The sequence below is a fragment of the Chionomys nivalis genome, chromosome 25 (assembly GCF_950005125.1).
Source record: "Chionomys nivalis chromosome 25, mChiNiv1.1, whole genome shotgun sequence".
In the NCBI taxonomy this organism is placed as follows: domain Eukaryota; kingdom Metazoa; phylum Chordata; class Mammalia; order Rodentia; family Cricetidae; genus Chionomys; species Chionomys nivalis.
The window spans coordinates 1,736,653-1,763,893 of NC_080110.1; the positions used below are offsets into that span (position 1 = coordinate 1,736,653).

The following is a 27,241-nucleotide window of genomic DNA, read 5'->3' on the forward strand; positions in this document are numbered from 1 at the left end:
GCACTGAGGCTATAAACATATTCTACTACATTTACTTATGTTCTAGAGAGCGAATTCAAGAAAGCACCTTACTTGAGCTGTCTTCACAGCTGTGTGCGTGTGTGTGTGTGTGCGTATTGTGTGTGCGTGTGTGTGTGTGCGTATTGTGTGTGCGTATTGTGTGTGTGCGTGTGTGTGCGTATTGTGTGTGTGCGTATTGTGTGTGTGTGTGTGCCTGTGTCTGTGTATTTTCCTCTACTGTGGTCCAAGATGCTCCCAAGGGGGAGAACCCTGAAGAAGCTGGTGGCACCCCTGGCTGTGGGCTGGTTGGGGCCAGGCAGATGAAGATCGCAGTGGCCATGGCATTGGTCAAACTACACTTGAGCCATTCAGATAAGAAAGAAGGAGCAGCTTTCCCGCCTCGCTGTATGGATGCTGGTTGATCGCATGACTTTTGGACTCCTGGGCCATGTTCACACTTATGGTTGCTGACAGGGTAAGGATTGCATGGCCAGGTCTGACTGAGGCGCAGAGATATCCCACCCACGCGGTCAACCATTATGCGATTCATACTGGCCATAGCAAGCACGTGCTGTGTAAATAAGAGCCCTCAACAGCATACACATGTTCACGGGAAACACTAGTGAGTTCGGATCACTCTATAACATGAGTGCTGGGGTGCATGTGAATATCACAGTCCAAGCCAACCGATCACAGTCTTGTAGGCATCCTTCTGCTGGGAACCGGACTGCTCGTTTGTTTGTTCTTGATTTTTTTTTTTTAAGACAGGGTTTCTCTGTGTAGCCCTGGCTGTCCTGGAACTCACTCTGCAGACCAGGCTGGCCTCAAACTCACAGATCTGCCTGCCTCTACTTCTTGAGTGCTGGGATTAAAGACATGCGCCACCACCTCCCAGTGCAAGTACATTTCTTTAAAAAGACATTGTTTGATCATGAATTTTCTTCTTCCTCACCCCCATGAACCTTCTGTAGTGAAATGTGTTGCCCATTCATGGGGAATTGAGACTGTTTGAGCTCTGCTCTGGGAAGCTGAGACTACTCGACCCTACAATGGATTTCAGCCTTGTACATTCAACTTTGAATTTAAAATAAAAAACAACTTGATCTTCTCTCAGAACTTGACATTTAGCGAGAATACAAGTGCCAATCTCTAGGCTTTGCTGACCCCCAACCCAGTGGCTTTAAGTCCCTGACATGGGGCTGGGGCTGAGAGTTGATCTGTGCTCAAGTCTGCTTTGCTGGGTGGGCCACACGGCCTTTCTGAAGCTACTGCTTCATCTTTTTTAGAAAATGATTTATTTTTATTTAATGTGCATTGGTGTGTTGCCTGCATGTCTGTCTGTGTGAGGGTGTCAGAGACCCTGGAACTGGAGTTACAGAGAGGTGTGAGCTGCCGTGTGGGTGCTGGGTATTGAACTCAGGTCCCCCAGAAAGCAGTCAGTGCTCTACTGAGCCATCTCTACAGCCCCTTGCTGCTTCATCTTTAAGAACTGGAGAAAATGCAGTCTTCGTGAGGTTGTTATGGGAATGAATGAGCCCATCTATTTCAAAGTGCCCAGAGGTGCAAGTTGCTTAAATGTTAATGGAAAATGAAACAAAGGTTGCTTTGTCTCTCTCTATACAGGACCTTCCCTAAGAGAAGGACACTTCAACACCAACCTTGCCCAACAGCTTGGGCAGAGGATATGATATAATTAACTTTTACCCACCCCACTTTACAGATGGAGACTAAGTAAACCGTGAACCATAAAGCGTAGTAGTGGTGTGTGTGTGTGTGTGTATGCGTGTGTGTACGTGCGTGTGCTTGGGATGGTAGACTGTCAAATGCCCTTGTCTGAGAGGCACAGCACAAGACGGTGGAGAGGCTGGTTGAGTCCTCATCTAATATGAAGGGTTTCTCTGTGAACTGGAGCTTAGCTCTTGGCCATTCCTATTAAGACCAGCCATTGCCTGATAAGGGTCCCAGCTGGGTACTCTTGTGGCTTCCAAAACTGACACTGCAGACCTATCTTTGACCACCAGGGTCTCTGTGGCCTTTGAGGAGAACTTGGCTTCTTTATATGGTGATGGTTTAAAAAATATCACCCTCCCCCAAAAGGAGCTCTTGAAATTTCCTGGGGCAGAGGCATGAGGCAGTAGAGAAGGAAGATAACAGCCAAAGCTGTGGTGTGATGATGCTGTCCTTGACTGGAGTGCATGCTTCCAAAGCAGGATGCTTCTGCCTACTTCCCTACTGTTCCCCTGGAAGGTGCAGCTCTGCTCACACAAAGCAGGCACCCAGCTGAAGGAAGGAAGGGAAGGAAGGAGGGAGGGAGGGAAGGAGAGATGGGAGGGAGGGAGGGAGGGAGGGAGGGAGGGAGGGAGGGAGGAGTGTGTGGAGTGTAATCCTGACAGCAACTCAGTCACACAGGGGCATTGCAGCCAGGTGCACAGGCTCTGCTCCCAGGAGGAGCAGCACCCAAGGAGCCGGCATCTCTGTGTCACAGTCAGAGGTCTCTAACGAATGCCCCAGGGGATGATTTAGTGCAGTCGACTCCTTGGCTTGTCTTGGGATTAAACCAGGGTTCCCCTTGGTACTGAGATGGAAATCAAAACAGACGCCTGTTTGCCCTGAGTGCCTTCGTACTGGGATACATTCTCCTCACTGCCTCCCTTGGAGGCCAAGCTGTGCTGCAGGCTGATGCAAGGCAGTCTCATCTAACCCCCTCCATCCCGCCCTTGCCCTCCTAGGCCCCGCCCACACCAGCCCCCTTTTGTGCTTATCCCATGGGGGGGGGGACACAAAGCCCACATGTGACCTCTCAACCTTCAGAGCAGAAAAAGCACACTTAGCCTATCCCAACCATTGGCTCTGCTGACAGCTGCTTCCATCCACCCAAAAAAGTGAGAGCCACATCTGGGAGACAGTGGGAGATTGTGCTCATAAGCCAGAAAGCAGCCACATTTCCTCCGCTCTGACCCCTGCATAAGTCGCTCTGTCTCACTTCTGCTAGGGATATCTAGAGTGCATGCAAAATGCCAAGCACAGAGCCTAGCATATCTGGGAGAAATAAGCCGACCTTTGACGGGTTCTGTGTGCTGTGAACTGGGGATAGACACTTAATCTCTGCTTGGAGACTCCTGCAGAGTTAGAAGTCCTGGCTGACAGGGCGTGGGGAGTGTGACTGGAAGAGAAGGCCCAGAGAGTGGCAGGCACTTGGTAGGGGCCTGGAGGAAGTAAGTGGGTACTCTCAGGAGACCCGCAAGGCCATAAGATGTTCAGATGATAGGCAGGAGAGATTCCCAGCTCGGAGAACAGTGCCTACAGACAGGGAAGACAGGGACGTTGGTGCCCACATAGACGCAGGGCCCTTGCACAGCTGCCGGGGCTCTCATGGGGTGGAGGGTGGTAGGGTGGCCAGGAAAGGAGCCCAACATTGAGGAGTAAGCCAGGGAAATGACTGCAGTACGGTACCAGACTCCGCGTTATGGTTTTGGGTTTTCCAGAAGACCCCTCCAGCTGCAGGCAGGGCAAGCTTTAGAGACAGAGATCATCATGAAGGCCTGTTATTATCTAGGTTAGACATGAAGGCCTTGAGCTAAGGCAGGAGAGCCAGGATGTCAAAGACATTTTAGAACACAGAATTGAGGCTGGGTGTGGTGGCACGCTCTTTTAATTCACCACTCAGAAGGCAGAACTCTGTGAGTTCAAGGTCAGCATGGTCTACACAGTGAGTTCTAGGACAGCCAGGACTCTGTAGAGAGAGACCCTGTCTCAAACAAACAAACAGACAGACAGACAAACAACAACAACATAAACAACAGCAAAAACCCAGAACTGGATGGACTTGGTGATCAGTCATGCTTGGGATAACACATAGGAGGGTGTCTAATATAACTGGAATACCCAACAGTGGCAATCTAGCTACTTCCTCAACTTCCCACCACCCCAGGCTGGCCGTGGAGGGCTCAGTTTGCTAGGCTGTGATGGGTGGGAGTAATCAAGAGTGTCCATTTCAGGATGCTTCAGGTTAAGATGCCATGTAGGTCAAATCTAAACACACCTAGAAAACCAAGAGACCAGCTCTCATGATGCAGAGATCCGACGGATGCCATGAGGGTAACGATGGGGAAGCAGACACAGAACCACTGTGAGGTGGGAGCCTAGAAAGGACCAGCACAAACAGCGAGCTGGATCCCAGCGTCAGAGAGGTCAAGGAGAGAACAATTAAGCAACGTGATGTGTAGGGGAAATGATGTGATCATGAGCGCCACTTGAGGGCGTTGAGCTGGCTGCCCTTGAGGACCGGCAGGGGGCACACACGCTGGCCTCATTAGCTGAGTTTAGTTGACTTGATTGGGCACCGAGCACAGTCAGCAAGACCTCTGCCCCTACACTCACCTGTGCAGAGCTCCTGTGGTAAGGGGAGTAGTGGAGCGGCCCAGAGATGGCCGTGTCGTGAGGCAGGGCTGGATACTGGCTCTGCATTGGGTGAGGATGCTGGTTGCCATAGCTCCCGTAGTTATAGCTTCCCGTGTACCTGAAAAGCAGCAAGCACAATGGATGTGAGTCACAACAGAGAACAGTCAGCTTGACACCTTGAAAAAAAAATCAACCTCGCCTGTTTTTTTTCTTTTTGGCCTCCCACCACCGGTTTTTCTTCCACTTGATCCCTTCCAACACCCTATTGGCCTTGCTGTGGTGACTCTGAAACCCCAGGTTGGGTTTGCTTTTCCCTCAACACTCTTGACAAGCTTGCACCTCAGGGGATGGATCCTGGCTCTGGGGGAAGCCTCTCCTCCCTTGTGTCAAAAGCCCATTGCACACCCTGAAGTCAAAAGGGGAGAAAAAAATTGCTTTGGACTTTGTGTCTCTGCATCCCTTGAACTTCTGCTGGGCAGTGGAGGTGAAGAACCTGGGGAATTTGATGGCAAGAAAAACCAGGTCAGAGACCCTGGTGCTGAGCCAGGCTCTGCTGTGTTTCACACTGTGATCAGGACTTATTCATGGTCCTGTTTCTCACATCTGTGAAATGACACACAGGGTTATACTGGAACCACTCATGTGACAGCTATGCCAAGTGCATACAGAGTCACACAAGCACACAGGCCACTACTACCATGACTGCATATTCTAACATGTCCTGGCAAAGAACTGAACCTGTGGCCACTTGAGTCTTTATTATATCATCCTTGTAGGTTGAAAAAAGGGTGTGAAATACAATTCTAAGAGCACATTGTGATGATGTAGGGAAATACCTCGGGGAATAATGACTGCCCTGTGGAGATCCCGGGGCTCTGAGCGGTGGGGACACACTGACCTATAGGCCTGTGCACACCTTCAAGCCCTCTGTCTTCTGCTGGACCACCTGTGTGGGAGTTGCCTGAGATGCCCCTGCGCTGCAGCCACTTTGTGGCTTCTCTGGCCTGTGAGCAGCTACAGGTAAGGCCCTAGCACTGTGTGGTCCTTCTCAATGCTAAGAGTGGTTTTGAGCCTCTGCTTGGGAAGTGCAGCATAGTTGCTGTCTCCTAATAGGCAGATCACGAGGCCAAGGGCTGCCCTAGTTCAGGTAAGGCTTCTGAACAGACGTGCAGGCCACGTATCCCGGCAGCACCCCCACCCGGGTCTGCATGCAACACGGGCTAAACTGTACTCTCATCTGAATCCTTCTGAAGTGAAGTGCCAAGCAGGTCACCTACCCGTGCTCCTCTCTGTGGGAGTAGACTGGTACCCTGTGTGTCACAGAGGAGGAAGGCATGTGGGCGCTCCTCACACAGGGCAGTTGTTGCGAGTTCTCAGCTGGGGACCCAGCAGCTGTCGTCACTGTGTATGTTAGCGACCACGTGTATGACTGCATTGCTCCTACGGAGACAGATTGCATGGCACTGGTCACTAACGGTTGTGGCTTCCCACTGCTCCTAAGCTGAAAGCCAAAATCATTCATTACAAGGCACCCCCTGGTTCAGCTCCCCTGCAGCCCCTGGTCTAGCCGCAGAATTATTTTCTGTGCCCACAGTGCTTCTGCTGCCCAGCATCCATACTCTTCCCTCACTACCCACTCAGTCTTCAGAGATGAATCCGGAGAAGCTGCCTGCTAACTCCAGGCTAGCTGGGGCCCCAGTGCATTGTGGGCCTCTGTGGTCCCTACTTCAATGGTCCCTACTTCCATCTTCAGTTCCCCACTCTGGAGGTATGAGATTTGAAGGTGTGAGGTTTGATGGATGCCCCCCCCCCACCAGAGTGCAAATTCCGTGAGGCTAGGCATGTGTCAGTTTGCCCAACCTGGCACCTAGGATAGTGCCTGACTGTCCAGACACACTCAGTAAAGAGGAAGGAGAGGGACAGGAAAGACAGGAAGAGAGGAAGAAAAAGAATACAAGGCCTGGTACAGCGTGGCCCAGGCAGGCACCGCAAATTAGCTTTCCATGTTCAACTCGGACTGCTTTAAGCAATGTAAGCAGCTCACTCGACTGCAGCCCATCCCATGCCCACCACTAACTCCATCTGTTGCCTTAGCGCCTGAAACTGCTGAGGACCTGGGCCGAAGGGGCGGCTGACAAAGGTCCTCTAGAGGCACATTTTATACGATGGTTAGAATTTTTGTAAGAACAATTTAAAAGCTTGCTAAAAGCAGTAACCTCATTAGACAACTTAATTTCTGATAAATTTTAAAATGTTGAGAGCAGAAATAAAATCATTTCACAAAGTGTAAGGAACAGGATTCGGTGTTCTTTTTTGGGTACACAGAGAGCTGGAGAGTTGGCGAACACGCTGCTTTTAAGGGGCTGGAGAAATAGCTCTGAGGTCACGACTACTCTTTCAGTCCCAGGAGAGCCATCTCCCTCTTCTGGTCTACATGGTACCAGGGGATCATGTGGTGTATACACATGCAGACAAGTAAAACACCCATACACACAAAGTAAGACTAAAAATAAATTTTAAAGAAGATAAAGCAAAATCCTGTATTGTCTGCAGAAGCCTATTTCTACCTTAAAACTCTTACATGAAGACAAAGAGTTTGCACATTAGAGTTCAGCCTGCCTTTGCCCCAAGGCTTTGCTGGTAGCACAGGAAAGGGTGGCAGGAGGGGGCAGGGCTGGTGGACTCAAGTTTTGTCACAGGGCAGAGACCTGGCAAGGAGGAGCCGGGGGGGGGGGGGGGGGGGAGGAAACCCTACTGTAAATGTATTGTTTTATTACTGAAAGTGCTTTGTACTAAGAACTTATGTAAATCTGCAAACTCGGAATGCAGATAATACCGTTTTTAATAAAGTGGCAAAGATTTACTTCAAGAGCATGACAAGGAAGTCTGTTCTGTTGAGCATCTATCACAGCCAGGCTGTGGGCTAAGTGCTTCACAAACATCCTTAAATTAGAAATCGCTCCTAAGAGCTGTGCCAAGATCAGAGAGAAGACTCCCGCGATAAGCTGCACCTCAGGTGACTGGATTAGATGTGCCTCCCTTCTCCGAGCCGAGCCCTTCCTTAGGGGTGAGGAGGCGGCTCCACCGGCAAAGCGCTTGCTGCACAAGTGGGAAGAGCGGAGTTCAGATCTTTAGAATGGATGTAAAATGCTGGGAGCGGCTGTGCCTGTGACCCCAGGGAGGTGAGGACAGGAGGGTGCTCCAGGTTCACAAAGACCTTTCTTACAAACAAGGTAGAGCGTGACAGAGGAAGCTACCTCTGGCCCCGGCATGTGCAAGAATGCACAAATGCACCTGGGTGTACTCGTGAGCACACGATTATGTACCCATGCACAGATAATAAAAGCATCAATTTCACGAGATTATTGCACTCTTAAAATTTTAAATGTTTCCTTTTTTATTATTAAAATGTGCTGCTTCTGGGTGAGTACGCTGATCATTTTTAAATTTTTGGTTTTATTTTGTGTTTTCTATAATAAATGCATTTTGCTTTCGTGAAAAGAATTCATAAAAACGTAAACAGATTTACTAGGAGAGCTGTAATGAGAGGGAGTGAAAAGTCTGAGAGAATAATGAGCCAGTCACAACAAGCAAGCGGTTAACCCTTCAAGGCCCAGTATCTCGGGGCAGTGGGCAAAGTCAGTGGCTATTTAGAGGGGGCAGTCAGGAAGGCAGAGGGTTTTCCTAAGCAGTAGGGAAGCTTCCCAGGACAGCCACTACCAGAGGGAATGCAGCAGAGGTTGCTTTTGTCTGAGCCCCTGGAGCACAGCAACTGTTCATTCAGGTCTCCCTCCCCAGCATCAGGCCTGCGGAGGCATAGGTGTGCAGTAAACTTTGATTCCATTGAATCTGTTGTTGAAGGAGCCAATGCTACGAGGAATGGCAGTTATCAAACAGACAGCTGGAACTCCTGGGAAAACGGGCCCCCGCAGTCTAGGGAACAAAACCTCTAAATGGCCAAGTGCCAGCATCTAATGCATCCACTCAGGCAGCCTTAAGCAGATTAACACCTACTGGCTTGGGTGAGAAGCAGTTTCTGTCCGGGGAGCAGAGACAGCATCCCCTGTGCACCAGCTCTTGGGTGGGGACCTCCAGTGAGAAGCGCTGCACAGGCTGGGGCTCAAGGGACACTAATAAATGCCAAGCTGACACAGCCCAAACGCTTGTCATTTGTTGGTTAAACAACAGGGCTTCCTTGTTGCGTGATTCCCATATTTCCTTCCTCAGCCTCCAGCCCCACACCACGTACACAACCCCATGTGTTTAACGGTCTGAGAGTAGTGGTAGGGCTCCCGAACATTAAGGATTTTATAAAGACACCACGGTAAGGGACCATTTTCTCCCCACCCGCGGGAGGACACTTTTCCTCAAGGTTGTGTGGGTTTTGAATGGGGTTGCAAAGCACAGGGCAGAAAGTGTGCTCGGAAAAGAAAGTGGTCAATAATATGTTCACCCAACATAAAGTAGCATATAACAACCACACGTCCCACTCCCAGATCCCCGGAGAGCCACTGGGTCAGCAGGGAAAGGTGACAATGTTGCTGCTTCCTGTCACGCAGCCTGCTGAAAGAAAGAAGCTTTCCACCAGTGCCGGTAATCGAATCCACATGTTAAGTAAGCACTGAATTACATCCCCAGCCCAGAAGTTGTGAGATTCTGCCGAACACTTGTGTAAACTGGCCTTTTCTCCAACTGTCCAGCTATACAAAATCACCGGACCTCTTCTCCCATCTGAAAAATCTGACCTAAGTCTTTGCTTGCAGTTTCTCAGGAATAGCTCTGGTGAGTGTGTGGAGAATCTGGAACTCGATGCCCTAGACATTCGCCGCCAGTCACCTGCAGCTGATCAAACTTAAATTATCAAAACCACACGGGTTTTTATTTGAGGAGCTGTATCAATTGTGGTGAATTTTTGCCTGCTGTACGTGTACACACTATTTCCATGCCCAGGGGCTGAAGTTACAGAATGTCACGCGGGGGCTGGGAACCAAACCCAGAACCTCTGCCAGAGCATCCACCGTCTTCACCCCTAGCCATCATCTTTCCAGCCACGACAGACCACAGCATCCAATGTCTTCACCCCTAGTCATCTCTCCAGCCACAACAGACCAGAGCATCCACTGTCTTCACCCCTGGCCGTCTCTCCAGTCACGACAGACAATTTGTTTGCTTGTTTTTAATTACCATAATCACAAAAAGTTCTACTTGGATAATGGTACTTGTTTCCTGAGATACACTAAACAAACATGTATTATATCTTCCAAGATCGAGACAGAAGGATTATGTACAGAGATCTGCCTGTACCTCTATCCATATGCATCTGGGCTGCCTAAGCCCTTGTGCTAGTTGTGTTTAAGGAGCGTGCCCACCGACATGGGAGGCCTTGCCTGTTTGAGTTGTTGCACTAATAGCTCCATGGTCAACATCGGATTGACCAAAGTGCCCAACATCGGATTGACCAAAGTGCCCAACATCGGATTGACCAAAGTGCCCAGGGGCAACAAATGAATTCCCAGGAAGACATGCTGACTTCACCTCCTGGCACGCTCCCTGACTCCCATGCCGCAGCCAGTCCTCATTACACCAAGCTACTTCTGCCTCCGACATGTCCACATGCCCCTCCCCAGCTCCTCAGAGAAGCACTGTCTGTGCACCGGCTGGGCAGGGCTCCATAGACTTGTTCACAACACACTGCTGTTTCGCTCCTGCCTCTCACAGCCGTTTGGAGCTACACATTTACCTGGGACTTCATGTCTGTGTTAACTCTCACCCACCAAGGGGCAGCGGCCATATCTGCTTTGTTTTCACTTCTGTACCTCCAGGGCTGGGCACAGACTAAACACAGAACCCTTCTTTATTGCACGAACAAATGAATAAAAGATGAAGTGGACAGATGAACAAAGTCAAGATGTGATGGATGGAGTGAAATCAGCACGTGGGAAACAACCTTTCTTTCTGCCCTGGCTCGCGTCCCCTAGTTCTGTTCCTTCAGTGAGGAGGAAGGAGCTGTGATGGAGGGGGCCACTGTCAATGAGTCACCAGTGCCCACCATTGGGAGCCACCGGGCTGAGGCGGCCCAGTCGTCCTAAGAACAAGCGGGCTTTTGTTACTGGGGAGTCGAAGGGTCAGTTATCTTTGGGACATCCTCAACTGCTACGGAGAAAGTACAGCTGGGCCGGCCAGATGTCCTACAGTCAGGGCACTTGTGAGGAATTCCCCTGTTTCACTGGGCGCCCTAACTTTCCAATGATTGAGTTGGCTGGTTTTGTGTTGCAGGGAACCTGGGTGGGAAGCTGAAAACATGAGCTTAATCGTTAACTTTTATTGTCATTGCTAAAGGAGGGAACACTTAACATGACATCATAAATGGGGGTTTTAGAGCCCTTCGGTGGCCTGCCCAGACAGAGTTTGAGCGTAACATTTTGTTTCAAATGACATTAAAGAAATGCAGCCCGATGTCACGTTAAATGGACGGATCAATTAGGCACCACCTGCCATGCCTGGAGGCAGAAAAGAGCCCCCTCCCCTAGAGTTAAACTTTCTGAACTTTGCCTGACCAGGAGGAAGGTGGCAGGCCCACAGAGATCCAGGTGGGTGGATGGCGAAAGGCTGGGCTTTGCCCAGTGGAAATGCTGGTGTGGACTCCCATACCAGCCACTTATGAGACAGCCACAGGCTTTAGTAAACTCAATCGACACTGGCCTTGACCTTCTCTCCCCACCCCCACCTTGTTTAAGATAAAATACATCTCTCTATGGACATGAAACTAGACATAGACATGAATAAGTAGAGAAACTGTTTTCCTGGTGCATCGAAGGCAGCCACGAGGTAATACGCCACTGACTGATACCTTGTGCTACATGAGCACACACGCTATGTTCTGGTCATTGCTGAAAAGCGAACACATGTCCATCCAGAAGACGACACTGGCTTGGTGAAGAGACTCTGGGATCTGCCTGATCGTGACTCTTAACTCACCCTGATAATCGTTGATCAATGAAACCTGAACTTCTGGTCTGGCCTCCGCCTTGAAACCTGTGATTACAGAGCTGGGCGACACTGGCAGTTTATGCACTGCTAGGAACTGAACCCCAGACTTCATCAACATCAGTCAAATAAAGCATCTTTCCAACGAAGCTACACTCACAGCCCTGACTCTGGGTTCCTCAGAGGAAATGGCAACATGGCTCAGAGGGAAGGGACTGGCCACTAAACTCCATGACCTGAATTTAATCCCCGAAACTCAAGTGGCAGAAGGATGGAATCGACCACCACACATTTCCATCTGACCTCCAGGAGTGCACACACATTCACACATACACATAAACAAATAAATGCAATGTTTTGTCTTTACCTTTTTGGAAAGTAGATAGACTATAAAACAGCAATTTAATAAGAACTACCTGGCACGAACATCATATATTGAGTTAACTTTTTAAAAGAGCACAATGGATATGTTTTACTAGATTGATATAATCATTTTCTAAGTTATATTATTCAGTGAAAGTATGCACAAGACCCCAAAGTTAAGAACTCTCCAATGCTACATTATAGCATACACATGAAGCCATGCAGCTTCTTAGGAGATTATGTGTGTGTCTCTTCTAAGACCACGGCCCATTGCACATCAGATCCTGTCTATGAATCCAGACTTGGTACTGGAGGAAAATAGTATAGATACTTTTATGTAGGATGACATTTTTAATGCCCTCTGGAGATACCTGAGAACAAAGCTGGAATGTGCCAGAATCTTCAAAGCTTACAATGTCTGAGGAGAGCCTGTTTCACATTTACATTTCCAAGAAGGTACTTTTATGACCTGCAGCATGTTGCACAGAAATCGCTCAACTCTTTTACGATATTCTTGTGGCCTTGGTGAATGTCACACCTGCCCCTACCAGGTGGGCTCACGGGCAGGGAGACTCTGAAAGGCTCAAGTTAGGTTTCCCTGAATTCCCCTCACACCCTCCTGTTTCCCAACCACTCTGATCACACTGTTTGGGATGCAAAACTTCCCTGTGTGTTTCAGAAGACAGGACGGCCACAACTCTGTGTTTGTCCTGGTGATGGTGGAACTGTTAGGAGCGTGGCTCAGGGAAGTGGCTCTGGGCAGCTTGTTGCCCTACTGGAGACCCAGGGATGATGATAGAAAACTCCGACCAAGAAGGACCCCTGGGTGCTAGAGAGCTGTGAACAGTGCTGTCAGCCAGCAGAAATGTTTGTGTTTTACCTCCACTCGTTCTCTTCCCAGGGAGTGCCCCAACTGCCTGTCTGAGGTTTGTTCAGCTGGGTTCCGGAGTTTCCAAGCAGTGTCTGCAGGCACTTCCCATGAGCTCGTCTGCTAAGCTGTGAGAAGCTGCAGGCCTGTGGGTCTAAAGACCCGCTAGAATCCGGGGGAACCCGATACTGCGAGAATGGGCACTTCCAAAGGGCTGTATTTAAAATGCTTTCCTTATGACAGAATCCCCCGTCAACGCTGTGTGCATGCATGCAGTGGGTTTCTGCTGGAACAGACTTCCTTCCTTGGCAGCCTGCAGTGTTAGTTCACACCTTGATTGCGCTCTCTTCTATGATGCCTGTCTTTGCTTCTCTCATCCCTGTGTGGCCTGTTGGTAGCAAGGCCACACCTAGCACTCAGCATCGGACTTGGCACCTTAAATAGATTATAGATGTGTATGTATGTATGTATGCACGTATGCACACATGTACTCGCACTGCCCTTCTCTCACACACAACCTATGAAATAGGATTCTGTGCTGAAGATTTCCGATGCATGCTAAAAATACTGCCTCAGATGCTGAACCTGATATTGCTGATGAGAAGTCTGCAGTCTGAGTCTCCTTTGGTGATTATTTGTTTTCTTTGGAGTGGGTAAGATCTTTTTAATTTTATTCAGTGAGTTTAGAGATGACTTCAACCCCTCAGCCCCATTTAATTCCCTCAGGATTCAAAGGAAGGACATGTTATCCTAGGTCTTATCTCTGTACTCTGTAAAGCCTTTAAACTGTTAGTGTTCTCTCCCTCCCTCCCTCCTTTCCTCTTTCCCTCCCTTCCTCCTGAGTTTGCTTTCTTTCTTCCCTTTCTCACTTCCTCCCTTCCCTTCCTTCCTTTCCTCTCTTTTTTAATTTATTTATTTTTTAATTAAGAGCTCACTCTGTAGCCCCGTCCCACCCACCCAACAGGCCCAGTATGGCTTCAAGCACTTAGCAATCCTCTTGCCTTACAGCCTCCTGAGTTCTGAGGTCACATGGGTGAGTCACCATAACCTGCTCTTTCTGGGAACACTTTCCTAAAGCGTGAACATTGGGCTGGGCACACACCTGCACTCCCAGCACTCAGAGGCAAAGGCAGTAGGTTCACCACAAATTTGAGGCTAGCCTGGTCTACTCATAGGGAGTTCGAGGTCATTCAGGACTGCACAGTAAGATGCTGTCTCAGAATAACAACATGCTGTAATTCCTGAACGGATTGGCTCTTCCTCTCAGCAGAGCCCACATACTCAACATTATCTCTTTGCATTGACTGTGCTATCAGAGAATCTCTTAGCTCATTCTTTTAATTCTCTTTCAGTTGTATTTTATTTTCTGTCCCATCTCTGTTGAAATTTCTCTGTAAGCAGCTGTTTCTTTGAAGACCTCTGACTCTCATGAGTATCTAATTCCCCCTTCCACTGTGCAATGCTGTTCCCATTGACAGCAGTGCTATGGTGTATGTGCACATGTGTGTGTGCATGTGTTATGTGAGTGTGTGTGCACATGTATGTGCGCGTGTCTGAATGCATGTGTGTATGTTAAAAGCACCTTAACCTAAAATCAATTACACCTTTCAACTCAGTGCATTTATACATCTGTTGGGTCATACATCTACCATCATAATCCATCCCCAGAGTTTCTGATCTTCCCAAACTGAAGCTCTGCCCTTCTGTCTCCCTGTCCCCTGCCTCTAGCCTCTATTTTACTCAATGAATTTTATGACTTTAGGGCCCCCATACAGTGGAGTCAGACATTTGTCCTTTTAATGCCTAACTCATCTCACTTAGCACAATGACTTCAAGATTCATTCAGGTTATAATGTTATATTACAATGCCATTTCTTCTCAAATTAAGGCTAAAAATATTCCATAGTATACTATGCTTCTATCCACTCACCCTTCAATAGGCAAAGGACACACGTGGGCCCTTTCCACTTTCGACTATTATCAATACTTTTACAAAACGTGATATACAAATATCTGTTTGGGGTTCTTTCAGTTGTTTTAGACATGGATGGGTACCGAGGCTTGGGCGATTCTCGGGCGTGGTTTGGCACATGAGAACACAGCATGTATCTTGTGCTGTGGGTCTCTCATCAGAACAGCCTTCTGGTAGTGAGCTTGACAAGTCACGCTCAGGGTGGCCCACGTGTGGCCTGGGACCAGCTCTGTTCACAGCGGCTGCCTCACTCAGTTGTGCTGCGGCTTGACATGACCTCCCGCCTTTCACCTTCCCTTGACACGGCCTCCCGCCTGTTCACCTTCCCAGAGACATGGCTCACGTTTGGGCTCACATTTCTGGTTTTCGAGATATGCCTGTATACTCCCATAACATTTACTTGGGGGAATAGAGATTTACCATATGTTTAAGCTGCCCATCAGAGGCAGCGACATGTGGAAGACATACTAATGAGTCATTTGAGACCCGCCAGTCTTCCACACATTCCAAGATTCCCAAGTCTTGGTATTTCTCTGTCTGTTGAGGAAAACCGTTTTCCAGAAATCTCTTGCCTTCAGCATCTATCCGCCACCCAGTACTTTGGAGGCTCCCCTTACCTGTTGTGCTAAGGCCAGTGTACTCGGGGGATGGGTTGCTGGCAGGGGAGGATGGAGGCGGCACCTCCACAGATGTGGCAGATTTTTCTGGAGAAAATGACGGCACTGGTGAAGGAGTGGGTGGAGCAGCCTCGGTCAAGATAATCTCTTCCTGGACTTCTGCTACAGAGAAAAGGTAAGTTCTTAGATCCCAAGGTCAAGGCCTGCCTTTACAAAGCACAGAACTGAAACGTGCTTTCTAATCAGCTAATCTGCATAGCACTGGTCACTCCCTGCTCAAGCCCGTCAGTGGTTTCCACACACACACAGGTGCCCCTCTACAGAGGAAGATGGTGTGGGCTCCTCAGCACCTGACCCCCTCACCATGGCTAGTGTCCCCAGTGTGTGAAATTAAGGAGACAAGACAAGACAGAAGTGAGCGTTTAAGGCAGATGGCTAAGTCCCCACATCCCCACCGAAGGTTCCGCTCACCAGTGCTCCCCTCTCCCTTCATGGCTTGCATGAGCTCATTGGCCCGCTCCTGACAGTGCAGAGACTCTAGCAAATAGAGCACGTAGTCGTCAAACATCAAGTGAATTAGGTGGAAAGACCCTGGGGAGAAAAGATCACATGGAGAAGGGAATCAGACCACCTGCGCATTCCCCCACCTGGCCGACCGCGAGCGCGCTCAGTGTCCATCAGCAGTGGCACTCATTTCCACTCTTTCTGAGGCAGATCCTTTAAGAACGTGTACGGCAGGGAAGGTGCCTTTTAGTTCACGGGTGTCTACCAGAGGACCTGATATAATCCCAGGAGCAGAATTAAAATAGTAAAATTGCAAGAGTTATTTCCCTAAATGCTTTTTGAGACTTGTTTTGAAAAGGTGCCGGGTGGGGAAGCAATGGGACTTTCAAGGAGTACTCCTCATTTTGAGTGTAGACAATTACAAAGGAAAGCAAACAGTTAAAGACCATCCTGTGTACCAATGTCTGGGTTCAACAGTCTCCGAGGTCTAAATTCACCCCGCACAGACGACATTGTGATGTCTGTGGTTCAGCCTACCCTACCTAATTCTGTTAAGAGAAACCGAGTTAGATTGAGTGAGTGCTGTGTGGCAACACTGTATCAGTTCGTGTAGGTTACTGTGTTTAATCTGCATCTCAGCCACAGGAGGGAAATAGCAGTTTCTCCCAAAGGGAGAGCATGGGCCTTAGGAGTCACGGAAATATGCAACACCACTCAGGTAAGGGGCAGACCTCATGGAAACATGCAACGCCACTCAGGTAAGGGGCAGACCTCACGGAAACATGCAACGCCACTCAGGTAAGGGGCAGACCTCACGGAAACATGCAACGCCACTCAGGTAAGGGGCAGACCTCACGGAAACATGCAACGCCACTCAGGTAAGGGGCAGACCTCACAGAAACATGCAACGCCACTCAGGTAAGGGGCAGATCTCATGTAATGTGATATTCTCTGAAAGGAAGACAGTGAAGCTCACATTGCAGAAGGAGATAAGTATACAGCAGGTGCTTAATAAGTGGTAACTAGTTATCTCAAGAACTATACAATGACTGATTCATCCAGTTACAGTAAAGAAACAGTCAAAGGATAGCATCAAATACTTAGAACATTCCTAATGAACAAATTGTTTTATTTGCTAAGATGTTGGTCTAAGCCAACATGGTTGGAATGAAACATCCACAAACTGATCGATGAGAGTGGAAAACCCTGGGACACACCCAACAGGCATGTTAATTTTCAATCGTTCTTCAAACAGGAACTTTGTAGAGCTCATGCCCCTGCCTACCATCCTGCTGTGGTTCTCTGAGTACAGGAATGAATGAAGACCCTGACTTAGCAAGGGCTGCTGTGTCCTTTAAAACCTATCGTTAGGATGATTGGATAACAAGCAGTTCCGTGCCAGGATGGCGTGGTCCAGAGGAGGATAAACATAGAAGCAAAACTGTGGAGGGGGAGGAGGGAGACTGAGAGAGGGAAGATGCTGTAGAATTCCCCCACCCTCACTCTGTGCCCAGCAGAGTCAGTAACACAGCAGAGACCCAGTGCACAACTATCAGAGGGACCAAGGAATGGGCAAGCACCGCCCACTCCACTGTGTGCGGCAGGCTAAGCTATTCAACCTTCCAACAGCACTGGGAAGGTTTATTCTTTTCAGCTAATATCTTGGGAGAAATGAAGGCTTAGAGAGTAAAAACCACTTGCTGGCTAAACTTTTTTAGCTTATAGAAAATGAGAACATTCTAAAATGAACATTAGTATACTTACCCATATAGCTTTATGATATGCTTATCTATATTTAAATCAGATGTATCTATATTTAAATCAGATGTATTTTAATTGAGGGAAACATTAAGTCCCATGTTCCCTTCCTTACTGCAATTTCCCTTACTCCTGATGCTAATCCCTTTGAGTAATCAGTAATCTTGGATCTGTTATTGTTCACGTGTGCTGTAGAATGCGAATGTACATGCAGAGGTCCACAAGCAACACACGGGTAGTTTTCCGGTGTGAGGAAGATGATGCAACATACTACACAGCGTTCCACAGCCTGCTTTTGGCGGTTCTCTGTCTGTGGATGCAGGCACCTTGGCCTGTAAGCTGCAGCTGAATGGCCCTCAATGCCAGTGTGCCTATGCTAGGTAGCTGACAAATTTTCATCGTTGAAAACACAAAACAATCCTGTACAATAAAGGAACTTCTGGAGACATTACAACCCCTGACTTCAAACTCTACTACAGAGCTACAGTATTGAAAACAGCCTGGTATTGGCATAAAAACAGACAGGAGGACCAATGGAACTGAATAGAAGACCCAGATATCAATCCACACACCTACGAACAGCTGATTTTTGACAAAGAAGCAAAAAAATATCAAATAGAAAAAAGCATATTCAACAAATGGTGCTGGCATAGCTGAATATCAACATGTAGAGGAATGAAAATAGACCGATATCTGTTGCCATGCACAAAACTCAAGTCCTGATGGATCAAAGACCTTAACATAAAACCAACCACACTGAATCTCATAGAAGAGAAGGTGGGAAGTACACTTGAACGCATTGGCACAGGAGACCACTTCCTAAATATAACCTCAGCAGCACAAACACTGAGAGAAACAATTAATAAATGGGACCTCCTGAAACTGAAAAGCTTCTGTAAAGCAAAGTACACCATCAACAAGACAAAATGACAATGTACAGAATGGGAAAAGATCTTCACCAACCCTACCTTGGTTGAGGGCTGGTTTCCAAGATATACAAAGAACTCAAGAAATTAGTCATCAAAAGAACAAATAATCCAATAAAAAATGGAGTACAGACCTAAACAGAGAACTCTCAACAAATGAATCTAAAATGGCTGAAAGACACTTAAGGAAATGTTCAACATCCTTAGTCATCAGAGAAATGCAAATCAAAACAACTCTGAGATTCCACCTTACACCTGTAAGAATGGCCAAGATCAAAAACACTGATGGTAACTTATGCTGGAGAGGATGTGGGGCAAAGGAAACACTCTTCCATTGCTGGTGGGAGTGCAAACTTGTGCAGCCCTTTTGGATATCAGTGGCGATTTCTCAGAAAATTATAAAACAGTCTTCCTCAAGACCCAGCACTACCACTGTTGGGTATAAATCCAAAGGAAGCTCAATCATACCACAGGGACATGTGCTCAACTATGTTCATAGCAGCTTTCTTTGTTATAGCCAGAACCTGGAAACAACCTAAATGGCCCTCGACCGAAGAATGGATAAGGTAAATGTGGTACACTTACATAATGGAGTACTACACAGCAGAAAAACTAATGACATCTTGAAATTTGCAGGCAAATGGATGGAGCTAGAAAACATCATATTGAATGAGGTAACCCAGACCCAGGAAGACAAATATATGTACTCACTCATAAGTGGTTTTTAAACATAAAGCAAAGAAAAACCAGCCACAACTCCAGAGAACCTTGACAACAAAGAGTACCCTAAGAGAGACACACATGGATCTAATGTACATGGGAAGTAGAAATAAGTAAATTGCGAGCATGGGGATCATGGGAGAAGGCAGAAGGGGAAGGAGGAAGGAAGAGGAGCGGAGAAAAATATATAGCTCAATGTAAGCAAAATAATAATAATAATAATAATAATAATAATAATAATAATAATAAGACAATTAAAGCAAAGCACACAAAAAACATGGAGTCCGTTTTATGGGGCCTGCCCTGCAGCATGGTTGATATATGCAGTGACACTCTACTAGAGAAAACTGGTTTTCTCTTTTCTGATAGATATCAATTGCAAATAATTTCTCGGTTATGGGTAGGACTCGGTGTCCACTTCCCCTTCTCAGTGCTGGGGATTTCGCCAGGCTCAAGTCTGTGCAGGCCTTGTGTGCACTCTCAGAATCTCTGCAAGCTTGTGTTTCAGTTCTGTTGTGTCTGGAAGACACTTTCCCTTGGAGTCAATCATGAACTCAGGCTTGTACAATCTTTCTGTCTCCTCCTCAACATAGATTGCTGAGCTCCGAGGGCCAGGGCTGGATAAAGACACCTCAGTTTTGACTATGTACTCCGAAGTCTCGCACTCTCTACACCTTGTTTCAGCTGTGGGTCTCTGTTAATTCCCATCGCCTGTGGGAAGAAGCTTCTCTGGTGAGGGCTGAGCAACGCACTGGCCTATCAGTATACATTATACTGACATATCATATACGTTATACAGAGGCAGAGGACTCATTTTATTGCTGTGCTCCTTTAGTTGAATAACAGTTGTATATTTTTCCCCGAGGGCCCAGCCATAGGATTTCAAATCTCAGGGTAAGATAAAAAATATTTAAGGAATTCAATACAGACATGAGCATCACAGTACCGCAAAGAAGAATGAATGGAGTGAAGGGGCTATGAAGTTGTTACATTGTTCCAGATGATAAAGACATTCACATATGGTGAGAGGTGATAAGTCAACTACATGTTACACTCTGTACAATGGAAACTAAAATGAAATTTTACACCACTTTCACTGTGATATAGTTCATATTCCATACAATCCATGATTTAATGAATTTTAGCATGTTCCATTTGCCAAGATATAGAAATGTTACTGTTTTATAATCGTTTGCATGCTTTGACTTTCCTCAATACAAACAATTAGTTCTAATAGGTTTTTGTAGTGTCTCTGGAGATTGCTATATGTAAAATTTTGTAAATAAGGACAAGTTAATATCTAAAACAAACAAACAAACAAAAAACTGGCTACAGTGACTATTTTTGAATCTGTCCCCTAGTATCAGGTCTAGAAGTCTAAGCAACAGAACCCAAGAACACGTACCCCTCCAGTCTTAAGAGGTAGCACCAAACCACCCCCCAGAATGATTCACACTCTTACCAGAGCCATGTGAGGTGCTGGCAGAGAGGGTGTGAACTTTCAGGGGCCTAATTACTATAAAGACATGCGTAGTTTCATGTCAGTAGAACTTCCTCTTTTGTACATTGCTGTTTGTATTGCTTATTTTTTATACTGGGGTATTTTCTTAAAAAAAAAATTATTTAACTACCAAAGGAATATCTTAGTGTGTAAGGGCGTTTCTGTGGGCTTGACAGTTGACGTTCTTTCCTTGGGACGACATGGTGGAAGGAGAGAACCAATCCCCACAAGTCGTCCTCTGACCGCCACATAGACAGACAGACGGATAGATAGATAAATGATAGATAGATGATAGACAGATAGATGGACAGATAATAGACAGACAGATACATAGATGATAGATAGTAGATAGATGATTGATAGATGATAGATGGATAGATAGATGGATAGATAAGTAGGTAGCTTATTTAGAGTGATTGCAGTATAATCTGGATTTTAATCATTTGATAGTTATATCCATTACAAAACATCACCCTCCCTTCCATGTCCTTTTTAGAAATGTTTTAACTTTGCTCATGGGACTCATTAAACAGTTTAAAATCCCGCAGTGCCATCCCTAGGGTGGCTGCAGTTCCCCCAACTGAGCCACGAACACAGCGAAAAAACACAGTCACGGGTGACAGTGGAGAGAGGGCAGCAGGAGCACACTATCTGGAAATCTAAAAAATTACCAGGAAAACAAGTGATCACAAACTCTGTGTGTGTATGGGGGGGGGGGGGGGAACTAGCCATGAAGAGCAGGCCCAGGGGTGGAAGGTAGCTGTATTTATGAGTTATCCTGTGGTCACGCGATATCCTAGAGTGTCTCTGGCATCATTCCCTTGACCCTGCTGTAAGGCTGGAGGCGATATCATGCCGGGGTATTTAAAACATACGTATCAAAGTCTCTTCTCCTAACATTTCCTGTGGCTGAGTTAAACCACACAGCCAGAGGAAGAAGCCAAGGCTCTCGCCTCGTGCTGTATTTTTACATTCTTTCAAGATTCATGATAATATAGATATGTATATACATTCATGCCAAATATATATACATATATGTGCATATATGTGTGCATATATAAGTACGTATGTATGTGTGTATATGTGCTTTTTTAAAGAAACAATTTCCTATTCCAAGATAATAAAAAGATCATTTCCTATTTTTTAAAGAAGTTTTAAGGTCTATTTCTGTCATTGTTATTGTTTTTCATTTAGATGTTTCCTTTTGGGAGTTGGAATATCCAAGTTTCCTTGCCTTAGAAATGCACTGGTCTGAGCCTCTCTCCTGTCCCACCTGAGAGCTGTGACATGGGGAGCTGATGGCTGCAGACAGCTCTGCTCCTGCCAGTCTGCCTTTGGCCTCTGCGGTGTTTCTTCCATCTACCACTGTTGAATGTCACACTGTCTTGCTCGCCCTCACCTGCACAGCCTCTGCACTCCCCGAGCTCTCTAGAAATCCACGTGAATTTACACATGAATGAGAATTAACATCTTTTGGGGGCTTGAATCTTTCTAAATATGAGCTGTGACTTTTTCCTTGAAGGTCTTTCCCCCCTTATGTTGCTTGAGACAGAGTCTTGCCATGTGGCCCTGGCTGGCTTTGAACTCACTGTGCACTGAAGCTGGGCTTGAGCTTGCAGTGGCCCTGCCTCAGCCTTCTGCGTGCTGACAGAGCACGCATGCACACAATACCTCACCATAAAGGTCTGGAGATCTTCACACATTTTCTTAGAATTATTTCTAATTCTAATTTAGATACATTTTAGATACATTTAGGTACATTTTAGTTTTAGTTGCTACTATTACCAAAAATAATTCTATTATTTTTAAATTATTTTTCAATGTTGTTCTGAGAATGTCAATGACTTCATAAAAACTGAAGTGACTTAATTTCCACTTAGCTCATAGACTCTTTTCTTATGCATGCATGTGTGTACGTGTGTGTGCCACCGCATGGATGTAGAGGTCAGAGGACGACTTGTAAGACCAAGTCCTCATCTTCCACCATATGGGTCCTGGGGCTGGCCCAGGTGGTCAGGACTGACAGTAAGCCCTTTACCCACGGAACCATCTTGTCAGCCCTGGCTTCTCTTCTCTTTGCCAATCATAATGTCCTGAAATAGATGACTTTGTGGTTTGCTTCTCATTCAGATATTTCCTTTACACATCATTGGACAGACCTCTTGTGCATACTTATTAGAGAGTATGAGAAGAAATCTTATAAAACATCAACATTCAATGTAGTCTTTATTGTAGAGATTTTAAAATAGTCTTTAATATTCCCTGGGATTTCTTCTTTACAAAGAGTTTCTCAAAAGTCGCGCCTGGTGACTGCTAACAAAGGCTTTCTTTTCTCTCTGAACCATGAAGATGCAATGTGACATTTCTTTTTAATCTATGAATGCAGGACGCTACTTATCCATGATTAGACTTTGAATCATCCCTATCAATCCCTATCCATCATATTATTATCACAATATCATCATTGTTATTTTACTTTTTGTTTTTGGGAGCGGGTGTGACGGCACGGGTGTGTGCTACTGTGTGCATGTGGAGGTCAGAGGACAATTTCTCAAGTCAGTTCTCTCTGTCCACTATGTAGGCTGCAGTGATCAAACTCAGGTCATCAGAATTGGCACAAGCACCTTTACCTACTCACTGAGACATTTTACCCACCATTAATCATGATTTAATAAAAGAAAAAAACTTGGCATGGTAACATGCACTTTTAATTCCAGCCCTTAGGAGGCAGAGAAATGTTCGAGGTCTACACAGGGAATTTCAGGGCAGTAAGGGCTACACACACACACACACACACACACACACACAGAGAGAGAGAGAGAGAGAGAGAGAGAGAGAGAGAGAGAGAGAGAGAGAGAGAGAGAGCGCATCTCAAACCAAACCACCTGGAACGAGAGCTTCTAGTGTTTTCTTCTGTGGGAAATGACATGCCTCTGATTTACAGTGGTCTTTTCTCCCACCCTTCTCGCCAGGTTTGAAATAGAGATTCGCTCATAAAATGGGTGTTATTGCTTTTCGGTTTTTATTTTTATTCTTTTACAGGGATTTTCATAAGTTAAGGATGATTTATCTCATATAGTTTAGAAAATCTTGCCTCTTAAAAACATTTTTGCCTGCTGTTTTCACAGGAAGAGAGGCTTCCTTACTTATGTGGTTATTGTTTCTATGTTTTGTTTGATCTTCAGCTTGCCACCTATGTTCTGAGCCTTCTTCACCTCCTCAATTCTTGCCATCTCTTAAATGCTCATAGTATGCTATTTCCCCCATAAATTATGGTTATGTTATCATCGTGATAATCTCTTCATTCATCCTATACATACACTCTACATGTTTACTGTAAAAACATGTATGGATAGACACACATTTCCAACAAAATATGAAGCTATTTAGTAGTTGTGGTAGAGACCAAGATCTCTACATGTTTTAATTGTTCCTTCAGATTCAATTCTTATTACTTCATGTGATATATTTTCTCATAAAACTTGGCTTTACCAGCTGGGCAGTGGTGGTGCACGCCTTTAATCCCAGCACTCAGGAGGCAGAGGCAGGCAGATCTCAGGGAGTTCGAGGCCAGCCTGGTCTACAAGAGCTAGTTCCGGGACAGGCACCAAAGCTACAGAGAGACCCTGACTCGAAAAAACAAAAAAAAAAAAAAAAAAAAAAAAAACCTTGGCTTTACCTTTGTAAAGAACACACATAAAGATTAGTTTGGGGGCCATTACTATGTCTCAGTGGGTAAGGCCCTTGCTGCCAACCCTAAAAACCTGAGTTCAATTCCTGGAACCCATAGGGTGGAAGGAGAGAGCCACTCCCAAGGGTCGCCTCTGACTGCCTCCCCTTTCATCAATAACAAAGGCATGTAGGAAGGATTAGTTAACTAGATTTGTTTACATAAATTCTTTTCTCATGTGAAAACACCCCCTCCAAATTCATGAACATTCTTTGCATTAAAGATTAAGGGAAAGGAGGCCTGGAACTCTTCAACAGAGTGTAAAGGAAGTTACACTGTGTCTGCAACCTTCGCTGTGGATGGCCACCATAGGTACTGATCACAAGAATCTGTTTCAGGCCTCGTGGCTTTGGGGCGGTTTCTCATGAGCCAGTGCGCATGCGGCTTTCCTTTTCTTCTTGCTGAAGTGCATCCTGTAGCAGCACTTGCTTTTGGATGCATGTATGTGGATAACAAATTCTCCTGGTCTTTACATAACTGAATTGACTTCCTGTTGCCCTCACTCTTGAGTAAGTTGATAATTTTTGTTCTCAGCATTTAAAAGACATCATTCCATTGCTGGCTGGCATCTTTTAGCATTTCCAACAGTCTAACGATTCTTCTTTTCTCTCATCATTTAAATCTTAAAAAATATTAATCCATCAATTTAAAATCATCAGTGTGGATAAAATAAAGTTGTCACCATTCACCTGAGCCTGCTGATGGTGGGGATAGAGCAAGTGTGGTCAGGTGGGTGGGTCTGAGCCAGAGCTCTCCCTTAATCTTGGGCAAAGAAATTCCACAGGCTCCCTTCCTACCCCATGGGTTTATCTGCCCCGCCGAGTTAAAGTGGGAGATAAGTGATCTTATATTTTTGCTAAATATTTGTTAAAATAATTATTATTGGCTTCTGTTCCCTTAGTACATATCTAATTCTAGGAAATCCTTATTAAGTTCCACCTCAGCTTTCTTATCTGACACACTCAAGGCAGCAATAAGCAATGTACTAGGCTCTCCATAAACACTGGTCCATAGTTCCCACTGGTATTGAACTGAGAACGGCAGGTGGGACAGGACAGCTTAGGAAAGAGCACACACTTGAGCTGAGAAGGAAGCCTTGTCCCTGCAAGAACTCCATCTCTTATGCAAGTCCTCCTTCTCTCTGGGCCCGGACGGGGTTGGGGAGGGTGGAGAAGGAACATCATGCTTTCAGGCCCCCTCCCTGGAGAGGGTCTAAGCAACGCTAGCGACATCAGGGTCCTCGTGTTTAGCAGGTTCTGGGTAATGGGAGTCAGGGCGCCTGAGTCTAGAAGATTCCATCACAGCCACCAGGTCTGGGAGCCGCTCCATGACAGAGGCCCACGAGGCCTTCCAACCCCAACCCAGGAGGGGGCCCTTTGGTGCTGGACCACAAAACCATCGTGAGGAAAAGTGATGTGTGGATGGATGTGTAACCCTGCCCCATCCGCTGGGCTGTAATGCTGGGCTTTGCAGACAGTTTCGCTCGGGAACTGCTGTTGCCTCCTAGACACCAACAGCAGTGAAATATATGGGCATTTGGTGGGACAGGGTGAAGGCCGCTGTGCTGGCCGGAGACGCAGGAGTCCCTGAGCTGGAATCAGATCAGCCAACTGAAATGGAGTGGGTTTTGTTGTTGTTGTTTTGTTTTGGACAGAAGCTTGTCACCTGTTACCTCTCCAAACTTCTAGAGACACTGTTTACAGCAGGAAGTCTGGCTGTTTTAGATCAAAGAATAGACTCTGCTAAAAGGACTCATGGATACAAAACTGCAAAGCAACAGAGAAGGAAGGCGCCAACTACCTTTCAGAGGGTTGCTCTGAGAGGAGGAGAGAGAGTCTGCCAGGGAGGGTCCTTAGATCCACAAGATCATGGTAGTGGCCGTTCTGCCAGGCTGGGCACTTGTATGAACCCCACAGCACTCTGAGGGCCATAAGATACACAGAGCCGGTCCCTGCAGCTGGGGGAGGGGCCGGGGAACAGAGGGCTCTTTTTCCTAATTAGCTGTTTTCATACAGCGAACACATGACCCAAACACAGCCACCAACTGGGTCTTTGACATATAGAGGCAGAAAGGGGGAGCGGGGCTTTTGTCTGCCGCGCATTCTTTCAACTTGCCTGTCGCCCCAAACTGCAAAACTCAACAATGAGTCAGATGAGCCAAACCGTTCCAGAGTTTGCTGAATGGACTTAGAGGCAGCATTGTTTCAACCTATTCAGGGCTGAGAAGAATACTGTAAGAGTGAAACTGGGTTAACATCTCTCTTTTTACGGTATGTATGTGTAAATATATATGTGTATGTGTATTTATACATTTACACACAGAGCAAATATATATAATATGTATATGTATTTGTCATTTACCCCACTTTCCAGCAATCCTAAAATAGTATGATTGGAAAAGAAATAAACTCACCAATTTTAATGACTCACACACCCCAGGAAAAAATGTGAGGCACCAATAACCACACTTGCTCTGTCCAGGCTTCCATTTTTACATTGCTTATTAACCCAAGCTAAACAACTGAACTACAAAACAGTAATGCCCAGGACACTGCCATCCCTGCATGATGAGAGGTGGCCGGGGGATGCTTACTCCATGGGTCAGCAAACGGAAGAATAAGCACTAAGACAAGGAGCAGAGGTTCCCCACTACTCTATACGCATGCATGTGTTTGTGTGGAAAAGGTTGAATCTTTGATTCCGAAGCAATGAAAAAAGAAATCTCAAGATACCATTCAGCCATTGCTTAAGCAAGAGCAGCTACCTACCAGTGACCTTTCCAGAGCTACAGGGGACGGGCCAGCGCTCACCACCATGGACCAGAAGTCATCAAAATGCCACATCTGATGGCACTGCCCCGGCAGCTGTCATCAGAGCGTGTCCATGCTCCCTCT

General features: G+C 46.4%; 1 protein-coding gene across 4 annotated transcripts in view; it reads right to left on the reverse strand.

The window, feature by feature from the left end:
* Rfx4 (regulatory factor X4) overlaps positions 1 to 27,241 on the reverse strand; it is a 143,506-nt gene that overhangs the window by 6,051 nt on the left and 110,214 nt on the right. For 3 of the 4 annotated variants that reach the window (XM_057757695.1, XM_057757692.1, XM_057757696.1), the window contains 4 exons: positions 15,680 to 15,799; positions 15,209 to 15,370; positions 5,679 to 5,841; positions 4,381 to 4,519 (listed from right to left, as the gene is read on the reverse strand). In XM_057757695.1, coding sequence (XP_057613678.1) covers positions 4,381 to 4,519; positions 5,679 to 5,841; positions 15,209 to 15,370; positions 15,680 to 15,799 — 584 coding nt within the window. The remainder of the gene's footprint in view (positions 1 to 4,380; positions 4,520 to 5,678; positions 5,842 to 15,208; positions 15,371 to 15,679; positions 15,800 to 27,241) is intronic. The other variant, XM_057757694.1, reaches the window with a different exon arrangement.